The 23,751-nt window shown below is 29.9% G+C and overlaps 1 protein-coding gene across 1 annotated transcript in view; it reads right to left on the bottom strand.

Annotated features, from left to right (window-relative positions):
* Positions 1 to 10,027: 10,027 nt before the first annotated feature.
* LOC100210951 (transient receptor potential cation channel subfamily M member 1) overlaps positions 10,028 to 23,751 on the bottom strand; it is a 51,592-nt gene continuing 37,868 nt past the window's right edge. The window contains exons 13-16 of the mRNA XM_065812477.1: positions 16,685 to 16,862; positions 10,801 to 10,927; positions 10,540 to 10,730; positions 10,028 to 10,449 (exon numbers count right to left, since the gene is read on the bottom strand). Coding sequence (XP_065668549.1) covers positions 10,280 to 10,449; positions 10,540 to 10,730; positions 10,801 to 10,927; positions 16,685 to 16,862 — 666 coding nt within the window. The 3' untranslated portion in view covers positions 10,028 to 10,279. The remainder of the gene's footprint in view (positions 10,450 to 10,539; positions 10,731 to 10,800; positions 10,928 to 16,684; positions 16,863 to 23,751) is intronic.

Below are 23,751 nucleotides of genomic sequence, written 5' to 3'. Positions count from 1 at the left end.
AAGATCTTTAAAGATCTAAATAAATTTCCCAGTTCTGTTAATTGCAAATACTATGACGTTATTGATCTCAATAAAACTATGCTCCCCAATTCGGAACTATATATTCATCTTAACATCGCTTCTCTACCATTCCACATTGACGAACTCTGTAGTCTTATCAGCTCTCTTAATAATTTTCCCTTAGCAATAGGTATTACAGAATCTAATTTATATATAAACGATACAAATATAACTGATATATACATAAACGGGTTTAATATTGAGCATTGTCCTACTGAGGCTAAAAAAGGAGGAGCACTTTTATACTTACGCTCAAATTTAAACTACGTAGTTCGCAATGATCTTATGATTTACTCATCTAAATATTTAGAGTCTATTTTTGTTGAAATCGAAAAACCTTGTGAATCAAACATAATAATTGGCTGCGTTTATCGTCATCCCTTAATGAATCAACATGAGTTTACTTCTTCCCACTTAACTCCTCTACTTGAAAAGCTAAGTAACGAAAAAAAAAAGATCTTTCTAATGGGTGATTTTAATATGGATCTATTAAGTCACAATGAATCTAACCCTGTTTCTAGATATCTTGATTCTTTAACTTCTTACTCACTAAGCCCTTCTATAATTTTACCATCAGGCATAACGGCTACATCTAAAACGCTGATTGACAACATATTCACAAACTTTCATTCAACTGATCAATACTCAGGTAACCTTACGATTTCAATTTCAGACCACATGGCACAATTTATTTGCATTCCTGGCATACCCAAACACCCCAAAAAAGTAAAAACTTACAGACGATGCTTCAAAAAATTTAATAAAAGTTTATTTATTGAAGGAATTTCTAATATCAATTGGGAACTCTCTATTAAAAAAGATGATGATGTTAATAAGTCTATGGTTTTTATTTTAAAAATATTTGATGAAATCTTAGACCGACATGCTCCTTACAAAATACTAACCAACCAACAAATTAAACTAAAATCAAAACCTTGGATAACGTATGGAATACTTAAATCTATCTCAGTTAAAAACAAACTTTATAAAAAGATTATAAAATCAAAAAATATTTATAAGAAAAATGAATTATTTACAAAATTTAAATTTTATAGAAACAAAATTTCCAATTTATTAAAATTTAGCAAAAAAACATACTATATTACGTATTTTAATAATAATCTGAATAGTGTTAAAAACACCTGGAAGGGAATAAAAGAAATCATTAATACTAGACCTTCTACACACAATACATCTTTTAAACTTAAATTGAACGAAAATCTTATCACTGATCACACTGCCGTATCTAATATATTTAACAATTTTTTTAGCACTATACATAACAAACTACTTAGCAAAGCCATACCCCAAAACGCGTATTTAGTGACTTTCTTAACATTCCAAATGCTAAATCGTTTTTTATTAATCCTGTTACTGAAAATGAAATATCTGGTCTCATTACAAACAAGCTCAAAACTGAAAAAAGTCTTGGTCCTAATAGCGTACCTACATTCCTCCTTAAACTAGTTCCACACATTATTTCAAAGCCTCTCTGTACTGTTATAAATAACTCATTTAAAAGTGGTATTTTCCCAGATATTTTTAAAGTTGCCAAAGTTATTCCAATATTTAAAAAAGGCTCTTTACTAGATTTCACAAATTATCGACCCATCTCCTTGCTTTCTAATATAGGTAAACTATTTGAGAAGGCAATGCATATTAGGCTTTATGCTTTTCTTGAAAAATTTAAATGTTTTTACACCCATCAGTATGGATTTCGTGCCAATCACTCCACAACTCATGCTCTCATTGAAATGACTGAACTGATTAGAAAAGCAATCGATGACAAATATTTTGCATGCGGTGTATTTGTCGATTTACAGAAAGCGTTCGATACAGTAGATCATTCAATTTTGTTAAAAAAATTAGAATATTATGGGATCAGAGGCGTACCCCTTAAATGGTTTATTTCGTACTTAAACAATAGAACACAATTTGTTGCTATTAATGACTCAAAATCTACCCTTGTAAAATGTTCTAATGGTGTTCCACAGGGTTCAGTATTGGGACCACTGCTTTTCCTTCTTTATATTAATGATCTTCATACGTCCATTAAGTTTGCTACTGTTTACCACTTTGCTGATGACACTAACCTAATGCTAATTAATAAATCCTTAAAAAAAATTAACAAACACATTAACCATGATCTTGCCAATCTGGTTCAGTGGCTTCGCTCCAACAAACTTTTTCTAAACTCTAACAAAACTGAACTTATTATCTTTAAATCAAATAAAACAAAAATCTATAAACATATGAACTTTAGATTAAGTGGCAAAAAAATTGAACCTGTTAACTCAATTAAATATCTTGGTATAAAAATTAATTCAAATCTTTCCTTTTTATCCCACTGTGAAGACTTAGCAATGAAACTAAGTAGATCTAATGTTATGTTGGCCAAAGTTCGCCATTATTTTAATCTTGAAACACTTTTGAACATATACCATGCTATTTTCGGCTCACATCTTATATATGCATGCCAAGTATGGGGGCAGTCCCATCAACAAGCTCTTATTAGGTTATCCCACCTCCAAAACAAGGCTTTAAAAATTATTTATTTTCAGAATATTAAATTTAATTCTAATGTGCTCTATCTAACTTCTAAAGTATTAAAACTATGTGACTATATTCAATTTTCAAACTGCCAATTTGTCTGGAACCACCAACACAATAACCTACCTTTAACTTTCATCAATTTCTTTTCCAAAAGTGCCAACTCTCGTTATCACCTTCGTTCCAATAGTAATTTAAACCTGTCTGTCCCTAAACATTGCTCTCATAAATACGGACATAAATCTATAAAGTATCAAAGCATTAAAACTTGGAACAACCTTCCTTATGAACTAAAAGCTCTCAATTCATTCTCAACCTTTAAAACTAGGTTATTCTACTTTTTATTAAAAAAATATAGTTAGTGTTTATAATTTCTATTATCAATTTTTGTTGTCTTTAGTATTTTTTTTTTTTTTTTTTAATTTCTATTATATATTTTGTTGTCATTACTATTGCTTATTGTTATTTCTATAAATATTTACATTACTATTATTAACTACTTTTAACTATTACTACTAATATTAATATTGTTATCATTATTATTATTATTATTTTTGTTATTATTGTTATTATCATTATTATTATATTATTATTGTTATTATTATTAGTGGTATTATTAACACCGTTATTTTTATGTTATAAAGTTATTATTAACACCGTTATTTTTATGTTATAAAGTTTATTATTTTTATTATATACTATGAAAATTAGCATTATATTTATTTGAATTAGATATTATTAACATTAGCAGGTGTTTACTTTATATTAGTAAATTTACTATTTGTAAACTTCCTTGAGTGTAAAATCTTATTTCAGAAATAAATTATTGAATTATTGAATTATTATTGTAAATTAGTAGCCATTTTATTTGTTTTTTTGTATCACGGTATTTGTAAACAAGTAAAACCATATTGTATCACGGTATTTGTAAACAAGTAAAACCGTATGGCAATAATGGCTACGATGGGCAACGATGGGCCACGTAAAATTTTTTCGAATTTTTTTTCTCTAATGGAAACGATGATCAACTTGTTGAGGCTAACTCGCGTAATTTTTAAAAAGATTATGTAGTGCAATTTAAAAAAGACTGTGTGTTGCAATTTATGAATTTCGGATCAATTTGTTGAGGCTAATTCACGTAATTTTTAAAAAGAATAATAATACTTCGATGCTGATTTGTACATGCTGATACTGATGCATCGACATCGGCTACAAATTCAAATTTGTACTCTTTTCTTTTTATTAAGAGGTAAACTAGGATTTTTTTTCAAATATAATTTTAACAATCTATTTTAATGCTTGCTTATTTGCAAAAGTTTGCTTAATGCTTATTTGCTTTGTTCGTTGATAATTCATTTCTTTTTTAAATTTTTATATATACATATTTCTTACGATATTCTAGGAATAAAACTTAGAAATAAAATTAAATAAAAATAAGTCAACAATTAGCAAAGCAGCTAAGAGTCTTATAGACTACTTTGACATTTTATAAAACTCAATGACAATTTTGATATAGTTAATATGTATTCTGATGTTAAAAAAAATATAAACCTTCAAAGCAATTTGCAAATTTTGCAGAATAAAAACATCATGAAAAGAAACATCTGTAAGAAAATTTATTGTTTAAATTTTATATCACAATTACATTTCTTGATTTTAAACTAATCTCTATGTAAAGTTTGAATCCATAAGTCATTGCTTTCCTAAACTATAAAAAGACACTAAACGCCGGTTGCTTCTGATAAAAAACGGTTTTTAAATATTTAAAGGTTTAGTGGTTGCAGATATTGTCCCCTCAGTATTATCTTGTTCTATCTACAAATGTAATAAATAAAATGTTCTATCTAATATATAAAATAATTACAAATATATATATATATATATATATATATATATATATATATATATATATATATATATATATATATATATATATATATATATATATATATATATATATATATATATAAATAAATACAATGTTCTACCTGATATAATATATTATATTATATTCCACAGAACGTTGTATATATTTATATATAATTTTTTTTGGATTTATTTTACATATTAGATAAAACATTTTATTTATTACATTTGTAGAAAGAACAAGATAGTACTGAGGGGACGATATATCTATATAATAATAACTTAGGCTTATTCGTGTATTTTCGTTTTTGGAATAATTATATTTTTGCATACTATAATGAAACGTTATTTCACATACATATCATACAATTACAAAAATGTTGAGGCTTCAACACTTGTGCACAAAAAAGACAAATTTACTAATGCTCAGCCTTTATTGAAACAAATGAAAGTACTAAATACCTTTCAAATAAATATTTATCAGAATATAATGTTCATGTCTAAATACAAACTAAATCTGGTGCTTGAGCATTTTACGATAAACTTTTTATCGTAAAATGCTTATATATAGTTTTTATGGCAAAAAAAGCCAAACTATCACTCAATACTTTCTAAAACCTTATTTTAGAAAATTTTTTCTCAAGCAGTTTAATAAGAATTAATATATGGTGTAGATAAGGTATATAACACTTTAGTACTTTATTTAAAATAAGGTACTATAGTGTATTGCGCCTTAGCAATACACTATAGTACCTTATTTTAAATAAAAAGTCAAAGATTTTATACCATACCGTTATATTTTGATATTTTTGATCATTTTCTATAAATCCGTATTTTTTTTTACTAACGTTAATAATTTAAATAAACTAATATTGACCAAATAACAAATACTTTTTGAGTTATTGCCCTTTTATTGTAGCCCTGGGTTTATACTTTGTCTACTTGAAGTGACTAATCGAAAAACGATTGGAGTCTTGAGTTATGGGAATTTTAAAAAACACCACATATTGGCAGAACGATCAGAGTCCCATGTTTACAGCGACAAAACGATCAAGTTAGTAGTCAACTATCTTATTTTCTATCACATGACATGTGGGAGCTAATTCCGCGCTGCTTTAGGTAAGCGTCTATTTTAAAGATGGCGGAAAGCAGCACTGATCGCCCGGTCATTAGTGACATACCAAAGAAAAGAAAAAATAATTTTACTCATTAAGAATAGCTGAAATTTCAACGTATACCAAGTCATGAAAGAGAGGAAGATTGCAAGTGCAAGATAAAATGTTTTGAAGCGATTACTGGCAAAGAAAAAGATGGTCTACTTAATCAATTTAACTCGATTAGTAACAAAAATGCGCTAGACTCGCACCTTGTTTTCTTTATTCAGGTGAAGAATCTTTTTTCTACCCATCTCGAATGACAAGAAGTATATACAAGACCTTCGGTTATTGTTCCATTGCATAATAAGTCAACTTCAGCATTGGTAAGTCTTTGTATTTTTTTAGAATGCTGTATTGAACTAGAAATTTTGTTAGGGCCATGCGAAAAATGTTGAACTGTGTTGGCTCTCTCTCTCTCCCTCTCTCTCCATCTCACTCCTTCTCTCTCCCTCTCTCTCCCTCTCTCTCCCTCTCTCCCTCTCTCTCTCCCTCTCTCTCTCTCTCTCTCTCTCTCTCTCTCTCTCTCTCTCTCTCTTTCTTTCTCTCTCTCTAAAATCCTATTCATGCTTAGAATAAGAAAAAGGTTGGCCAGTGTTTTTGTTCGAGAGAAATTATTTGAGTAATTTAACATTAAACTTTGTTATGTAAGTCAAATTATCTTAGACGTGTGTGGAGCATTCTCAGCTGTTTTGTTAATTAATTTATGTGTATTAGGTCAGGGTAAAAATATTTGGGTCAATGATATTAAATTTACTAGTGTATTGAATTTCTGTATAGGATGGAAAGTTCTTTTGTTTCTTTTTGGGGATTTTATTATTTAACATAGCAGCACTAACCTATTTTACATATTCTAGATTATGACTATTCTAGGATACTATAAAATAGTAAATATAGGTTAACTAATCAACACAGGCACGATCCATCTCAGGCAGACTTATTTTATTAGCGACATCGTGTCTAGACTTATGTGGACTGTGAACTTTGTATATTATTGTAAGCTAAATTTGGTATAACTGTTATTCTTTTTTGTGAAATGATAAACTTTCTGTTATCGTATTCAACTTTGTTCATTTATTTAATACGCTTTTATCTGTGTTGTTGCCGTGTTTACGAGCCATTTTAAAACTAATTAAAATTAATAACGCGGTCATAACAGATAAAACATAATTTTGTCACACAAAAATCTTTAATTGTTGAGCTAAAACAATGCTTTTTCTTAGTTATCTGGGATTAATTTTGTAAACATCCTCCAAAATAATAACATTGAGTAAATAATACTGCACACTTATTGCTCTTGATTCTTCAAAATAAGAGAACTGATTTTTTTTAAAAGGTGAAAGCACTGGAGAGGCAACGACCTCGCAAAGATGAAGAGAATGCCAAATTCAGGGACTTCTTCTATGAGTACTAGGTCCGGTTTATTCGAGTTGGTGTGCCATTTGAAGCAAGAGTGTGTCACAAAGCATTCATAGCTCTGTTTGGAATAACAAACAGGAGGATTCAAACTATAAAATCTGCTCTGTCAAAAACTGGTATGCTTCATTTTATATGTTATAAATCTCTTTGTCGCAAAGGTTGTGTTTGGTATGACAAGTAATCAATTAAGAAAACCTGTTATGAGAATTAGTCTCTGGGAAATAACCTGTGGAATATTTTGGCTTGTATAGGAGTGATGCAACGGAAAAACGATCAAAATCCGAACAGCAGTTCCCCTTTACAGTATCAACATCAAACATATAAATCAATATTTTCACATAAAACTTTGAATTGCTATATTGAGAAATAAATGTTTTCTAAAATAAAATGATTTTTAGAGTGATTTTAATTCTTTGAACTACATAATGGTGTTTTACATCTTAAAAACTGATTTTCTCAAAACAGCAAAAGTGTGACTCTGATCGTTCTTCTGTTGAGGCTTTCATATGCATACATACATACATACATACATACATACATACATACATACATACATACATACATACATACATACATACATACATACATACATACATACATACATACATACATACATACATACATACATACATACATACATACATACATACATACATACATACATACATACATACATACATACATACATACATACATACATACATACATATATACATACATACATACATACATACAGACATACACACATACATACATACATATATATATATATATATATATATATATATATATATATATATACATACACACAATGAATGATGTTCAAGTTAAAAAGCTAATATAATACTTAGTTGTCTGACATTATTTATAATAACATTCTTATGAATTTAATTTTTCAAGTTATACATGATGAATATATTTATTAAACATAAAAATGCTTGACTTAATCTTCTTATATACATAAATTTATTGAACTTAATATTGTGAATATTATTTTTTCCGTTCAGACTGAAAGTTTAGTGGCACCAATTTACAGCTCAATTATTTGTAGACACAAAAAAACATTATTCTAATAAAATAAACTACGGAATTTTTTAGAATTAGCATAAAATTTCTGTCATCTTTTATACTTATACTATTAGTATTTCTAACAAATTGTCACATAACAAATAGTTAGTATTAATAACAAATTGTCCAAATATGTAGACTAAATAGTATACAACATTTAATCACAGTATGTAGTTACTTCTGCAAAATGACATTATAAACTAATTAGTTGATAACACTTTAACAGAGTATGTTGTTATTACTGCGAAGCGAAGAAGTTATAAAATAGATAATTACTTTTTATTAAACTATAACAAAAAGTCGTTTAACCTACAAATTATAGATCAATTATTTTTGTTAAAATTTGTGAAAAGATTTTTTAAAATTTGTGATAAATATAGTGTGTATGTCCCTTTAAGTTATAGTATAAATTATACTACAATTTATACTTAGGCTTACCATAATTTACAGCCTGTTTATTTGGCCATAATTACAGCCTGTTAATTTAGCCATAATTACAGCCCTGTTTTAGTATATTTTATAGGGACATATACACTATAGGAACATATACACTATGTTTATCATAAACACTATAACTTATTTATTACAAATTTAAAAAAATCTAATCACAAATTTTAACAAAAAAAAAAAATCACTATATGTGATATTTACAAGTTACGCCAAAGTTAAGGTAGCTCCTAACTAACGCAACTTTTTTCTTGCTTAAATCTAGCTGAGCATTTTCTTAAGAGGATTTGTGAATACCATAATCTAAGAATCGAACTTACGAAACATATATCGCAAGTTTTTTGCTTAGCAACTGTGCAAGCTTTGTGCTTAGCGACTGCGCAAGTTTTGTGAATACGAAAATTATCAAGTTTAGAACTTATGCCAAATTTACGCTTACTAAAGTTTTGTGAACCCGCACCCAATGACCTGGGTAAATATATATTAGATATATATGCATACTTTAAACTTGATACATAGTAGATGATATCTTTTAAACGTGTTTTATTTGTTACTTGTTATTTGGGTGAGTGTGGCGGAACAATTGTTTATGAACAAACTAGTTATTTTATGAAGCTTATTTTTTTTTGAATAGTAATATTTTATTTTTAACCCTAAAATTTATTTGAACTTTAGGGTTATTAACTGAATTATTTGGGTATTATAAATGTTAATTACATTATTGCAATATCAAAGTTGGGAGAAAATGTTCAAATGCCAGCCGTAACACTTTTTTAGATTGACAAAGCACCACTCATCTGTCAACTCATCCAACAATACCCAGCGACTCATAAGCCAACGCGATGTCAACTATGTCGCATCGTTGGGCCTATGTAATTCTTAGAGTTTAATACAAATCGTGAACCAGCGCAGCGCTATCCATTAAAACCTCTATGATGCCAACAATGGGTTAATGAGGAGTCACTTTAGCGCCTAAAATATCACACCAAGGTTGCGCTATTCAAAAGCGTTGCTATTAGACCAAAGTATTTCCAACAACATTGGCATTACGTTGGCCCACCCTTAGTTTTAACAACAACGTAGGCATGATAAAAAGTCAATCATATGCCAACACAACGCCAACTTACGGCCTACCAAAACAATTCGTTGGTAGACCGTAAGTTGGCGTAAGTTAAATAATTAAAAATGTGTTGGGCCAACATTAGGCCAACTAAACTATTGCTCGGGTTGAATGTTGCTTGTGTAAAAATATTATTGACAAGAGATTTGGTTTGAAGAGTTACGCGAGTTAATTTGTTAGTTAAGGAAAGAATGTTTTATTAAAAGAGAGCGTTAAAAAAGATCTAAGTTGTATTAAAAGATTAAAAAAGACTAAGCGTTTAAAAATTTATCATCTGCTTTAACATTTAAAAGATTCAGGTTGAATACTCCGTGGTATAGATTTTTTTTTAAATAAAACACTGTTTTCAACAAACCTTGAATTAACTTTCATTTTATAATTATAAAAAATTATATTTCACATCTATATTTACAAAAAATATATATTTTACTATATATTGTGCTTTTTTGCACCAATATAAAAATAAAATTACAAAAATAATTCAAAACTTAATAACTACAAATAAAAAAATTCTGAAATTTATAAATTAGAAAAAATTATATAAATTCAAATGTCGAAAAATAACTTTTTTGTTAAAAAATTATAAATTCACAACCTATTTTTTATTTATCAGCTCATCCATTTTTGTCATTAAACTATGAAAAATATCTATTTTTTCATCTCGATTTGCCTTTTTTTTAGCTTCATATTTTCTTATAAGTTGAGACTTGCATTCATTCTCAAACTCAATGACTTCATCAAGCTCTTTATCTGTCAGAATGCGTTCTAAAAACAAAATCAAGTAAATTACCGAATAAAACCTTGGTAATAATTACCGATACTATTAAAGAAAGTTTGATATAAATTGATATTTACTTAAATTCTTTTCTTGCGAAGAGGTTTTCCCAAGATATATATCTTTAACAAAATTCACAAGCATATAAAAATGACTCAAAAGTATAAATGGAGGAACTAGTGGTGGTCGCGTAGCATACTCTAGTATTAAACTGTAGCGTTCGAATTTCCCGATTTGTTCAGCATTAGCTTGTACTTCTTCGTAGGTGTTACTTTGTAAAAAAACAAGAATTTAAAATGCTTTTAATATACAAATTATAATAAAATCAAGTATGTTCTTACTTGAATATGGCAATTAAAAGATTGAGTAACAGAACATTTGCAATTAAAAGATAAAATCCAAGAAGAACCCAAGCAAGAGGTTCAGCATATTTGTTGTGAAACTCTGTTCCGAATCGAGTTGTATTTGCTAATGAGATACAAAAAAAATTTAACAAAAAAATATCTATATATATAAAAGAATATAAAAACAAAGAATATACTATATATACATATATATATATATATATATATATATATATATATATATATATATATATATATATATATATATATATATATATATATATATATATATATATATATATATATATATATATATATATATATATATATATATATATATATATATATATACTAGGGTACTTGCTTTTGAAAAAATACTTGAATTTCAATATACTACCCCTTGAAACGAGGGACATTAGTGTTAAAAATGACTTTGGAAAAATATTTGCTTGATTGTATCACTTTTGTGATATTTCATTTTATTTTAAAAAAATGGTCAAAAAACGCAAAAAGATGTCTTTATTTGGATGTCTTAGGGAAACCGATAATTTTACACTGTTTTTTTTACAATACAAGAGTCGATCTATATTTTTAAATAAAAACGGTAGTTAAGAATTAAACTGCTTTTGCAATTTCTTTTTAGGTAAAAAGTGTTAAAACATTATAAGAGTAAATTATTTAGCTTAAAATAAGTTGCGTATATTTTGACAATTCAACTTCTTGTTTTATCTTTAAATTACGCATTTATTATTGAAGTAAAAAAAACAATGATTGTATTTCTAATTTATTCATATAATAAATAACTTAACTCAATTTCATATTTTTTGTAATTGCAAAAAGTGAATCAATTAACCTCTTCTTGAACGGATTTGAAGACTTTTTCGTGACCTTTTTCCAGTATACTGTTTTACTAGCTTAATTAACAGTAAGCAATCTGCTCTGAATTTTTTTTTTTTTTTATATTGTATCTTTTCACAAACTGCTGCATCATTCCACTGCTCTTTCAGCAGGGTCATTTACAACAATTAATGTCTTAGCAAAATCTTTGAAGATTTTAAAGCTTGAAAGAATGTATCAGTACTGAGGTGGGAGGGTAAGCTTGATTGAGGTGGGAGGGTAAGCCAGTCTAACTTTTTGTTTATCCAACCCAATTCTATCAAATATCAAATATTGATCAACTAGTGATGATAAACTTGGTGGATCATTACATGACTCTCTTTTCAATCCTAATCTTTTTGTCGTCTTCAATAACTTGTTGTTTATTTTGAAATAATTTGAGTCTGGCATGTCTTATTGCAGTATGGCAGATGGAATCTTACTTTTCTTCATTAGGAACGTTTTTATCCAAAAACGAAAGAGATACAAATTTAGAATCAAGATTTATGTTTATCGACGTTTATGTTTGTAAAATGATTTCAATACTGCTTCAACTGCATCTGGTTTGGCACAAACATCTTTGCATAGATGCATTTTATCTATTGAATAGCCTTGTCAGGTTGAAAATACCATTTTGCATATAAACATGCTATGAATTCTGTCACGATGCTTATTTTTAAAAGTAGTTTATCTTTATGAACAAATATATCCTGATTTGAAAGAAGATGCAATTTAAGATAATATATGGCTTTTCCAAGAAACCTTGCATGATGCACAGTAAGCCACTACAAAAATATACTTTTTTTCTCAGATCATATTGTCTCACTTTGATTTGTTATATATACTAATCTAAGACTATCCTGAAAATATTTATGTATTTTTTTGTTTTCAATAAATTATTCGTTTTTATTATTCTCAATATTTATATACTTTAGTACAAACTTTGATATAAATATTCTTTCCATTAGAATATTTGAATATTATGGAATGAATTTAAATCACATAATCTTAAACACTTTTGGAATTACTGATTGTGAATTGTTGGGTAAATCTGTAAGAATAGATTTTATAGAAGTTTGCAAAACATTGTCTAACTCAAATGATGAAATTAGGATAGAAGTTAGAGGTTCGACCTCAATTAAAGAAACATCAACTAAACCACTCAATGTATCAGCGTTAAAGTTAATAGTCATAATTAATTTTGCTTTTTCGTTTGACTTCAGGATTTACTTCTCTTGATTACCTTATGCGCAAAACTTGCTTAATAGCTTGAGCCCTTATATCTTTTTCATCATCTTGCAACATTGAACATCAAGTTTTCTAGAAAACAGCAATAAGAGTTTTCTTGAAGATTTTGAAAAGCAATATATCGTATATTGTCTGTCGGATTTTTAACAAGCTCTTTTGTCTTATGAAAAAGTCTAGGAGCATCTTTATAAAGACAAGACTTTTTATGGGCAAACTACATGAGGCAATATACTTGGACTATATACTTTGTAACTATACACAACTCATTTGTAGGACTCTTCACTCTCACATAAACCATCATAATTCTTTAAGCTAGAGTTAACCATCTGGCATGGTAAACAGTGCCTGGTTTTTTCATTGAATATTTTGAGGATATAAAACCTTTAGATATTCCAATATAGTACTCGTAAAGTTTACGTTGATCTGTACTAAGATCAGATAAAATATTAGAGTTTATGTAAGAGTTAATCTCTGAATGAATTGGAACAAAACCAACTGTTGGTAAATCATGCAAATCACCTGCAGAAGCTTTTTGACCAATAGGCCCTTTATATTTCTTTGGATCATTACTATTACCATCTACTTCAGATATGAAATGGCAAAGTGGTAACTCATTTTGGTGAAGTACACATCCTATTAAATGAATTCGTCAATTTAAAAGGCTTTCTAATGTTACAACTAAGCCATTATCTGCACCAGCATTAGCAGAAGTATTATCAAAAACAATGGATTCCAAACTACTAATGCTGTTGTATTTTTTGAGTCTTTTAAGTGTCTTGGTTACCATTGTAATTCCTGTTCCATCTTTTATTTCAATATGATTTTTTAGAAAAAAGTCCATATTCTGCAGTAAAAGTTAAGTGATGTTCATTTTTTGTTTACTGTTCTATTAATAATAGGTTCAGCATAATGATCATATCCTAATATTTGTGCAAATTAATTTTTGTCTTTTTTATTATCTACTCCAATGACTTTCAAATGAAAAACTTCTGAACTGTCTTTCTTATCAATTTGGGCTATCTGCCAGGTTTCTGAGCTTCTGAGCTGTCTTTCTTATCAAATTGGCCTATCTGCCAGGTTTCAAATGACTCCAGCTTCACTTTCTGATCCTTTAAATACTCTCGTTCTAGAACTGAAACCTTAAATTAAAAAAATCTTTTTTAACTTATAAAAGTATTTTTTAAAATAACAAGCATAAAAAAAAATTATATAAAAAAAAAAAATTAAAAGTAACCTAGTTGCTTTCTTTACAGAGACATGCATAGTGCTTGTTTGAGCAACCCTTGCATTAAACATTTCTTAAGGGTAATTTGTACATTAAAGTATAATGCCATAATTTGAGAAGAAATAAAAAACTGTACAGCTGTACAGTTGTACATTTTTTTATTTCCTTTCCTTTTTTTAGGGAGTTAGGGATACATTTTCTACTTTTCGAAAATGTATCACTAACTTCAAACCTGTCATCACAATTTAAAAGAGGAAGTTCACATCTGCATGCTGATATATCAAATAACTTTAAAAAGTTATATTCCAACCAACAAACACTGTTTTTATGTTTTGAAGCTTTAGATCCTTCAGCTGCAATTACTTTTTTTATTAGTGGAAGATTTGGATTAATGTTTTTCCAAGTATTTAAAATTTTTTCACTCACTTAAAAACTATGGCACAAGAATCAACTTTTTCAGTTGTAATCATTTCTTTTTTGATCTTATAGACTTATTGATTAACCAGTTTATATGTTGAGAGATCACTAACAGGTAGTTCATTTGGTTGCCCAGCATTTGATGTCTAGTTATAATATTGTGTTTTTTTCTTGTTGGATGCTTAAATCCACATTTTACATTCATTTTTAATATTTAAATTCAGTCTGAAAAAGTTTTTTTATAAACTTATATAAAATAATATCGTGTGAAAATACCATAAAATACAGAAGCTAAATATATGGCTAGCATAAGTACTTTATCCGTATTAGATTTTATATAATATTTTATATCTTAAAACATTGCGAAAATGTGGTTATTATACCAATTTATGATACGAAAATAACATTTTAAGCGACATTCTGTTCTATTTTGCAATACTTAAATGAAACCATAAAAATGTAATTTGTTTTGTTTTTCCCAAAAAAATGACAAAGTTTTGAAATGTTTTAAATTGAAAACAAATTTTATTGAGTGTAAATAGAACATTTACCAAAGTGAGCCGAGTCTTGACTTTAACTTGGTAGTGGCTTAATGCACAGCTCCTGGTTTCCTAATGTTTATACCTTGAGCTGACAAATAAGCAATAATTAGCTTAGCAAGCTCTTAAAATTTTTTCGCTTTTGATGTATTCTTTGCAGAAATTAAGAGACTCAACTACTTAACACTCATGAATAGTTTTTTTGTTTTATCTAAAAAAAGATATTAACATAATTAGTATTATAATGAAAATCAGCAGTTTCAAATGTATCTTTAAGATTTTTCAAATAAAGGGTTGTCGTGTCCAGAAATTTATTTTTGTGTCACAACATTTCAAAAGTGAACAATTTTTAGCTCTGAAACATGGTGTTTACAACCTAGAAATGTCTAGATCGTTTGTAATTCTAAGAAATGAACCCTTTTTAGTTCTAACTTTTGTTAGAACTAAAAAGTCACAACTTCTAGTATTACTAGAATTGTCACAACTTCTAGTATTACTAGAAGTTTTGACAAAGTATAACCCTCCAATGTTTCTATGAATTTCATAGCCTGCAAGGATATTCATTACACTTTTATACTGATTCTTACCTGAGATGCAAGAGAAGGCACTCCAAAAAGATAAACTCCGAAAAGATAAACTTCTTCATCAATATTTAAGAGAACTGATAATTTCATGTATGCAATAAAAGAGTTTTTTGTACAGCAATTTATTTGAGTAAAATAAAAAATTACCTGATAACGCTGGTTTAGCTTCTCCTATGAGAAAAAAAACTATTTTCTTGACATAAAAACTTTTTCTTCATCTCTTTTTTAATTTCTTCATTGTTCATCATAAACCTACATAAATGTATAAAAACAATGAATTAAATGTACTTTAAAAAATAAAAAGTAAGAAAGAAAAAAGATTATTTCAAACAAATCATAAACTTCAAAATTGTAAATTTCTCTTGAATTCTGCTACAAAACTTCTATTTGGTTAATAAGTACTTTATTCTATTTTTATTTAGTCTAAAAAAGTAGAATAGTTATTATGGCATATACTTTATGTAATAATTAATCAAACACAAAATAATAAGTCTTAAATAAAGTATTTTATAATTCTAATAATTTTAAGCTAAATAGTTCACTTTTTAAATGTTTTTAACACTGTTTACTTAAAAAAAAATTTGCAAAAGCAGTTTAATACAGCTTTATCTACCTTTTTTATTTATAAATATAGATTGATGCCTGTATTTAAAAATAAAAAAATCAGTTCAAAATTTTATTATCACTTCTCCCAAGATATACGAATATAGACAATTATTTGCGCTTTTTGACTATTTTTTAAAAATAAAATGGACCCTAGAGGGGGTACAAAAGTAATCCAATCGGGCTAATATTTTTCCTAAGTCATTTATAACATCAATGTTCCATGTTTCAATGGGTAGTATATTGAAATTCAAATATTTCCTCAAAAGCAATTACATTTATATATATATATATATATACATATATATATATATATATATATATATATATATATATATATATATATATATATATATATACACACATATCAAATCAAAAAATTAATTTACAGTCAGAAGGATCACGATCAATAAACAATTCTCCGTAAATATTAAAATATGGATGAAACATTGCATCAATGATCATCTTAGGACCACCAGTTTGTGGTGTTAGAATTGCAGCAGATGATACACCATAAGCCACAAGAAATACGAATAGAATCAAAAGGAAACTACACATATCAATAAACTGAAAAAAAAAATTAACATAATTCACTTTAAAAAATAAGTAGAATAAACTTCACGCAACTAAAATAAACTTCACAAAAAATAAAATAAACTATAAACAAATAAATATCTTGCAATAGTGGTGTAATTAAACTTTAAAGACTTGAAATTCATGTAACAAGTCTCATATTCAAGTTCTAAAATTATTTAAAGAAGAAACTTTAGTAAATATATTCTGTAATTATTTTTAAACACTTTCACTTCCAACAAGGCTGCAAGCAACCAATAATAGAGTTAAAAGTTACAGGAAAAGAAAAGATGAAGTTATTAAAAGATGGTTAATGTAAATTAAAAATAAAGTATAGGACTAATATGAAGGTGTCCCACTATCATATATGGAACAGTCCCACTATCAACATGACTACACATGCCAAGCCTCCTGTATTCATGATGTGCAATGTTAACGGTAATGAAACAGTAAAGCAAAAGGTTTCAAACTTTAAACTTTTTATTGTTTAACTCACTTTGAAGTCTTCTTAGTTTTAAAAGCAATAAGATGTTAAAGCGAATTTATTCAAAGTTCTCTTTAATTACACAGCCTGGTTTTTATTGTTAATTTTTTTTATTAACAATTTAAATTACAACTCATTATTTATTTAATGGCCTCATTGGACTTTAATGTCTGACAGACTGTTGATCAATTTGATCCTATACAAGCGTGATCATAAAAACGGATATTAAGAATAAATAAAATGCATGTCTTTGAAAATCAATAAATTCATAATACTATATGTGAATACTTAATAGACTGGTATAACCCCCAATTTAACTTTAAAATTGGATTAAATTTGATTCTGTTAAATCAGGTTCCTGTCAAAATTCAAGAGTTCCTGCCCAGAGTTAAAGAGTTAAAAAAAATTTTCTATTGTTCATTGTACTACTTCCTTGTATGAAAATTTTTAAGAAAAATTAGGATTAGAACCACAACAAAATAAGTTTTAAAAAATATATACAAACAAAAGTGTTTAATTCATAAAACTATTGCTTATAAACTTTTAGATTATGCTTTGTGTAACCATTATGTCTTAATCAATTCTTTTGATTTATAGTAAAACACACATCTAGCTAATAGAAAACATTCAAGTATGCTAAACAAACATTGCAAACGATCAGGCATGTTCTGAGTGTTTTAAAAATTTAAATTTAATGTTTAAGAAAGGTTGCTACTATGTTCATTTTGATTTGCTTAACGTTTGCTGCAAACCTATCATTAAGGTTTGCTGATAGGTTTGCTGATAGGTTTGATGATAGGTATCAGATTATCAGGTATCAGATTATCAGGTATAGATTTGCTGATAGGTTTGCTGATAGGTTTGCTGATAGGTATCAGATAGGTGAGCTGCAAACCTATCATTATCATCTTTAAACCTATCATTCACTAATATTCGTGGTCTTCGAAGTAACTTTTCTTCTGTTGAGTCTTATCTCTTGCAAAGTTCACCAGACCTACTTGCTCTTTGTGAGGCTAATTTGAGTTCGGCTGTCTCATCTTGTGATCTTAGTGTTGATGGTTATCTTCCTCTGATTCGTAAAGACTCCAATAGTCACATGCTTGGCCTGGGCATTTACATTCGTAAGAATTCACCTGTTTGTCGTAAAACTAGGTTTGAATCCACAGACTATTCTTTCATGTGCTTTCGTTTAGCACCACTTCACTCTATTGCCTTTCTCTTTGTTCTATATTGCTCACCTTCATCTCAAGACTGCACTCTTTTTGATGTTATTTCTGATCATATTGACCAAGCCCTCTCTCTTTATCCATCAGCTAATATAGTTGTTGTCGGTGACTTTAATGCTCACCACTCTGAATGGCTTGGCTCTAGTGTCAGTGACTCTGCAGGCATTAAAGCCCACAACTTTTGCCTTTCTCAATCCAAACTCAAATACTCAACTTTCCAACTGGCTTTCCTGACAACCCTAATCATTTACCTTCTCTACTTGACTTATGTCTTGTTTCTGATCCTAGTCAGTGCTCAGTTTCTCCACATTCAACCTTAGGTGCATCTGATCACAGTTTGATCACTCTAAAACTATTATCTCATTCTTCTTCATCTTCTGAATACCCCTATTATCGAACCTCTTACAACTACAGTAAAGCTGACTGGGATTCTTTCCGTGATTTTCTTCATAATGGCCCTTGGGTAGAAATCTTTCAACTTCCTGTCGACAAATGTGCTTCTTACATAACTTCGTGAATTCAGGCTGGCATGGAATCTTTTATTCCCTCTTGACGATTCCAGGTCAAGCCTCACTCTCCTCCATGGTTTTCCTCACACTGTGCTGCTGCGATTGCCAATCAACACCGTTACTTCCATATTTATCAGCAAAACAATTCTCCAGAAAACAGACGTCTGTTTATTACTGCTAGAAACAACTGTAAAAAGGTTTTGTCTAACGCCAAAACCCGCTATTCTTAGGTCATGAAATCTCGTATCTCATCTCAAAAATTAGGCTCTCGTGACTTCTGGAGAATCTTTAATAATATCAATGATAAGGGCAAATCTATAATTCCAACTCTCTTGTATGGTTCAGACTTTGTCACCTCACCTAAAGACAAAGCCGAACTGTTTGCTAAAAACTTTTCATCAATATCATCTCTTGATTCCACTAATTGCGTTCCACCTGATATTGCCAACAAACAGGTTGATCCATTGCTTGACATTCATATCACTCCAGCATCTGTATCTAAAGTGATTTCCTGCCTAGACTCTTCTACAGCTTGTGGCCCAGACAACATACCTGTTATTGTCTTGCAGAAGTGTTCTCCGGAGCTGTCGTCTATACTCTCAAAACTATTCAACAAGTGCTTATCAGAGTCTTGTTTTCCAGCCTGCTGGAAAGCCGCATCTGTTATCCCTATCTTCAAAAATTCTGGGGAGCGATCTGATTTGTCTAACTACCGTCCCATAAGTCTTCTTCCTATCATAAGCAAGGTTTTTGAATCTTTAATTAACAAACACTTAATTTCTCATCTTGAATCTAATAACTTACTTTTTGACCATCAATATGGATTTCGATCTTCTCGTTCTACAGCTGATTTGCTAACAGTAATAACTGACAGGTTTTATCGTGCATTATGAAGGTGGAGAGGTTAAGGCCATCGCTCTTGACATTTCAAAAGCGTTTGATAAAGTTTGGCATGCTGGTCTTCTCCATAAGCTTCCTTCTTATGGTGTATCCGGCAACATCTTTAAGATCATTGAATCCTTCCTTTCCAATCATAGCATAAAAGTTGTCCTCGATGGACAACACTCTTCTTCTTATTCTGTAACTTCAGGGGTTCCTCAAGGTTCTATCCTTGGCCCTATACTCTTTTTAATTTACATTAAAGATCTTCCAGATATTCTCACATCTAAGATGGCATTGTTTGCTGATGATACTACCATTTATTCTTGTTGTGATAAAAAACAACACCCTCTGATTGCTTGGAGGGGGCATTTGAGCTTGAAAAGGATCTCACTTCTGCTACAGCATGGGGCTCACAGTGGCCGGTGAACTTTAATTCAGATAAAACTAAATTTTTTTTCAGCCAATCGTTATCGCAATAATTTAGATCTTCCTATATTTATGAACGGTGATGTACTCGATGAGTCACCTACTTTTTACCTTCTAGGATTAACTCTTACTTCCATTCTTTCATGGAAACCATATATCAAATCGGTTGCAAAATTAGCATCTGCTAAGGTTGCATCTCTTTATCGAGCTCGCCACTTTCTTACTCTGGATTCTATTCTCTATCTCTATAAATCTCAAATCCGGCCTTGTATGGAATACTGTTGCCATATCTGGGGCGGATCTTCTAATGATGCCCTTTCTCTTTTAGACAAGGTGCAAAAACGCATTGTAAACATAGTTGGACCTGCTCTTGCAGCCAACCTTCAACCATTATCACATCGTCGTAATGTTGCTTCTCTTTCTCTTTTCTACAAATACTATAATGGGCACTGCTCTAAAGAGCTAGCGTCTCTTGTGCCATCTACTATAATTCATTCTCGTGTTACTTGTCATTCAATTAAGTGTCATCCTTTTTCTGTGACTGTTCCTAAGTGCTCCAAAAACGCTTATTCGTCTAGTTTTTTTCCTCGAACATCAGTTCTTTGGAATTCGCTTCCTTCATCTTGCTTTCCTGACTTATATAATTTGCAATCTTTTAAGTCGTCTGCAAATCGTTATCTTGCTCTACAATCTTCATCTTTTCTCTTACAGTAACTTCCAACTTTAATTAGTGGCTGCTTGCAGCCTTGTTGGAAGTGAAGATGTTTTAAAAAAAAAAAAAAAAAAAAAAAAAAAAAAATTACGTGAACAAACTTACATAAACTCTAATTTAAGGTTCTTGAACGTTCAATATGAACATTTAAATAATAAACAGCAAAATTACTCAATGTTCACTGCAAACATTCTTTTGATAGCTCAAAGTTTTGATCATTGGAACCTCAAACACGCAATAATAAATAGGGAAGTTTACCTAACAATTTTCTTTCTTTAAATTTAAACTAAATGTATAAATAAACTAAGGGGTTAACAGATTTATCTGTTGACCAGCCTCGCACCCCTTCTTAATCTATTAGGCTGGTGCAGATGTATTTTTAATACATTGTTTCCAGTTAAGGATGTTGAATGCTGGATCTTCTTGACTCAATCCATCGGTTTTGCTTGTGTCTCTGTTTTTATGACTAGGCAACTCATTCTATCATCTCCTAATGAGGGTACAGCTTTAAAACTCAATTTTATGGTTCTGAGGCCGGCTGGTATTCAGGTTTCCCGAACTCTGCAGTAGCTCTCAGAGAGGCTAATTCCATCAACAGCTGAAAAGTATCAAAGTATTAACAGTGCCATGTTGCGCATGGATGGTGTCCCTGTTTGTATTTTTGATATGTATTGCAAGGTCACATTTGGAGCCCTTTGCTACAGCTTAGGGTTTATAAATAGTAATGAGGCAATTACTTGGGCTATTAAACAGTGTACTGAGTATTTAAAACAGTGTACTAAAGTATTAAAAACTATAAAACACAAAAACCATCATCATCACCAAGTTCTCTAAACCTATCAATCACAAATATTCGTGGTCTTTGAAGTAACTTTTCTTCTGTTGAGTTTTATCTCTTGCAAAGTTCACCAGACCTACTTGATCTTAGTGAGACTAATTTGAGTTCAGCTGTCTCATCTTGTGATCTTAGTGTTGTTGGTTATCTTTCTTTAATTCGTAAAGACTTTAATAGTCACATGCTTGGCCTGGGCATTTACATTCGTAACAATTCACCCATTTGTCGGGAGACTAAGTTTGAATCCACAGACTATTCTTTTATGTGGTTTCGTTTAGCATCACTTCACTCTATCACCTTTCTCTCTGTTCTATATTGCTCTCCTTCATCTCAAGACTGCACTCTTTTTGATGTAATTTCCAATCAAATTGACCAAGCCCTCTCCCTTTATCCATCAGCTAATATTCTTGTTGTCGGTGACTTTAATGCTCATCACACCGAATGGCTTGGCTCTAGTGTCAGTGACCCTGCAGGCATATAAGCCCACAACTTTTACCTTACTCAATCCCTAACTCAAATAGTCAACTTTCCAACTCACTTTCCAGACAACCCGAATCATTTACCTTCTCTACTCAACATGTGTCTTGTTTCTAATCCTAGTCAGTGCTCAGTCTCTTCACATTCAACCTTAGGTGCATCTGATCACAGTTTGATCACTCTAAAACTATTATCTCATTCTTCTTCATCTTCTGAATCCCCTTATCATCGTACCTCTTACAACTACCTTAAAGCTGACTGGAACTCTTTCCGTGATTTTCTTCGTGATGGCCCTTGGGTAGAAATCTTTCATCTTCCTGTTGACAAATGTGCTTCATACATAACTTTGTGGATTCAGGCTGGCATGGAATCTTTTATTACCTCTTGACAATTCCAGGACAAGCCTCATTCTTCTCTATGGTTTTCCTCACATTGTGCAGCTGCAATTGCCAATTGAAACTGTTACTTCCATATCTATCAGCAAAACAATTCTCCAGAAAACAGACAACTGTTTATTACTGCAAGAAACCATTGTAAAAAGGTTTTGTCTAACTCTAAAGCCCGCTATTCTCAGGTTATGAAATCTTGTATTACATCACAAAAATTAGGCTCTCGGGACTTCTGGAGAATTTTTAATAGTATTAATAATAAGTTCAAATCTTTAATTCCACCTCTCTTGTATGGTTCAGACTTTGTCACCTCACCTAAAGGCAAAACTGAATTGTTTGCTAAGAACTTTTCATCAATGTCATCTCTTGATTCCACTAGTTACATTCCACTTGATATAGCCATCAAACAGGTTGATCCATTGCTTGACATTTGTATCACTCCAGCTTCTGTATCTAAATTGATTTCCTATCTAGACTTTTCTACAGCTTGTGGCTCGAACAACATACCTGTTATAGTCTTGCAGAAGTGTTCTCCAGAGCTGCCGTCTATACTTTCAAAACTATTCAACAAGTGCTTATCAGAGTCTTGTTTTCCAGCCTGCTGGAAAGCTGCATCTGTTATCCCTATCTGCAAAAATTCTGGAGAGCGATCTGATTCGTCTAACTACCGTACTATTAGTCTTCTTCCTATCATAAGCAAGGTTTTTGAATCTTTAATTAACAAACACTTAATTTCTCATCTTGAATCTAATCACTTACTTTCTGATCATCGATATGTATTTCGATCTTCTCATTCTACAGCTGACTTGCTAACAGTAATAACTGATAGGTTTTATCCTGCATTAGATAAAGGTGGAGAGGTTAAGGCCATCGCTCTGGACATTTCTAAAGCTTTGGATAAAGTTTGGCATGCTGGTCTTCTCCATAAGCTTTCTTCTTACGG

The sequence above is a fragment of the Hydra vulgaris genome, chromosome 12 (genome assembly GCF_038396675.1).
Source record: "Hydra vulgaris chromosome 12, alternate assembly HydraT2T_AEP".
NCBI classification, from domain to species: Eukaryota; Metazoa; Cnidaria; class Hydrozoa; order Anthoathecata; family Hydridae; genus Hydra; species Hydra vulgaris.
Note: the sequence above shows the minus strand (reverse complement) of the source record. Positions and strands in the feature narration are given on the sequence as shown.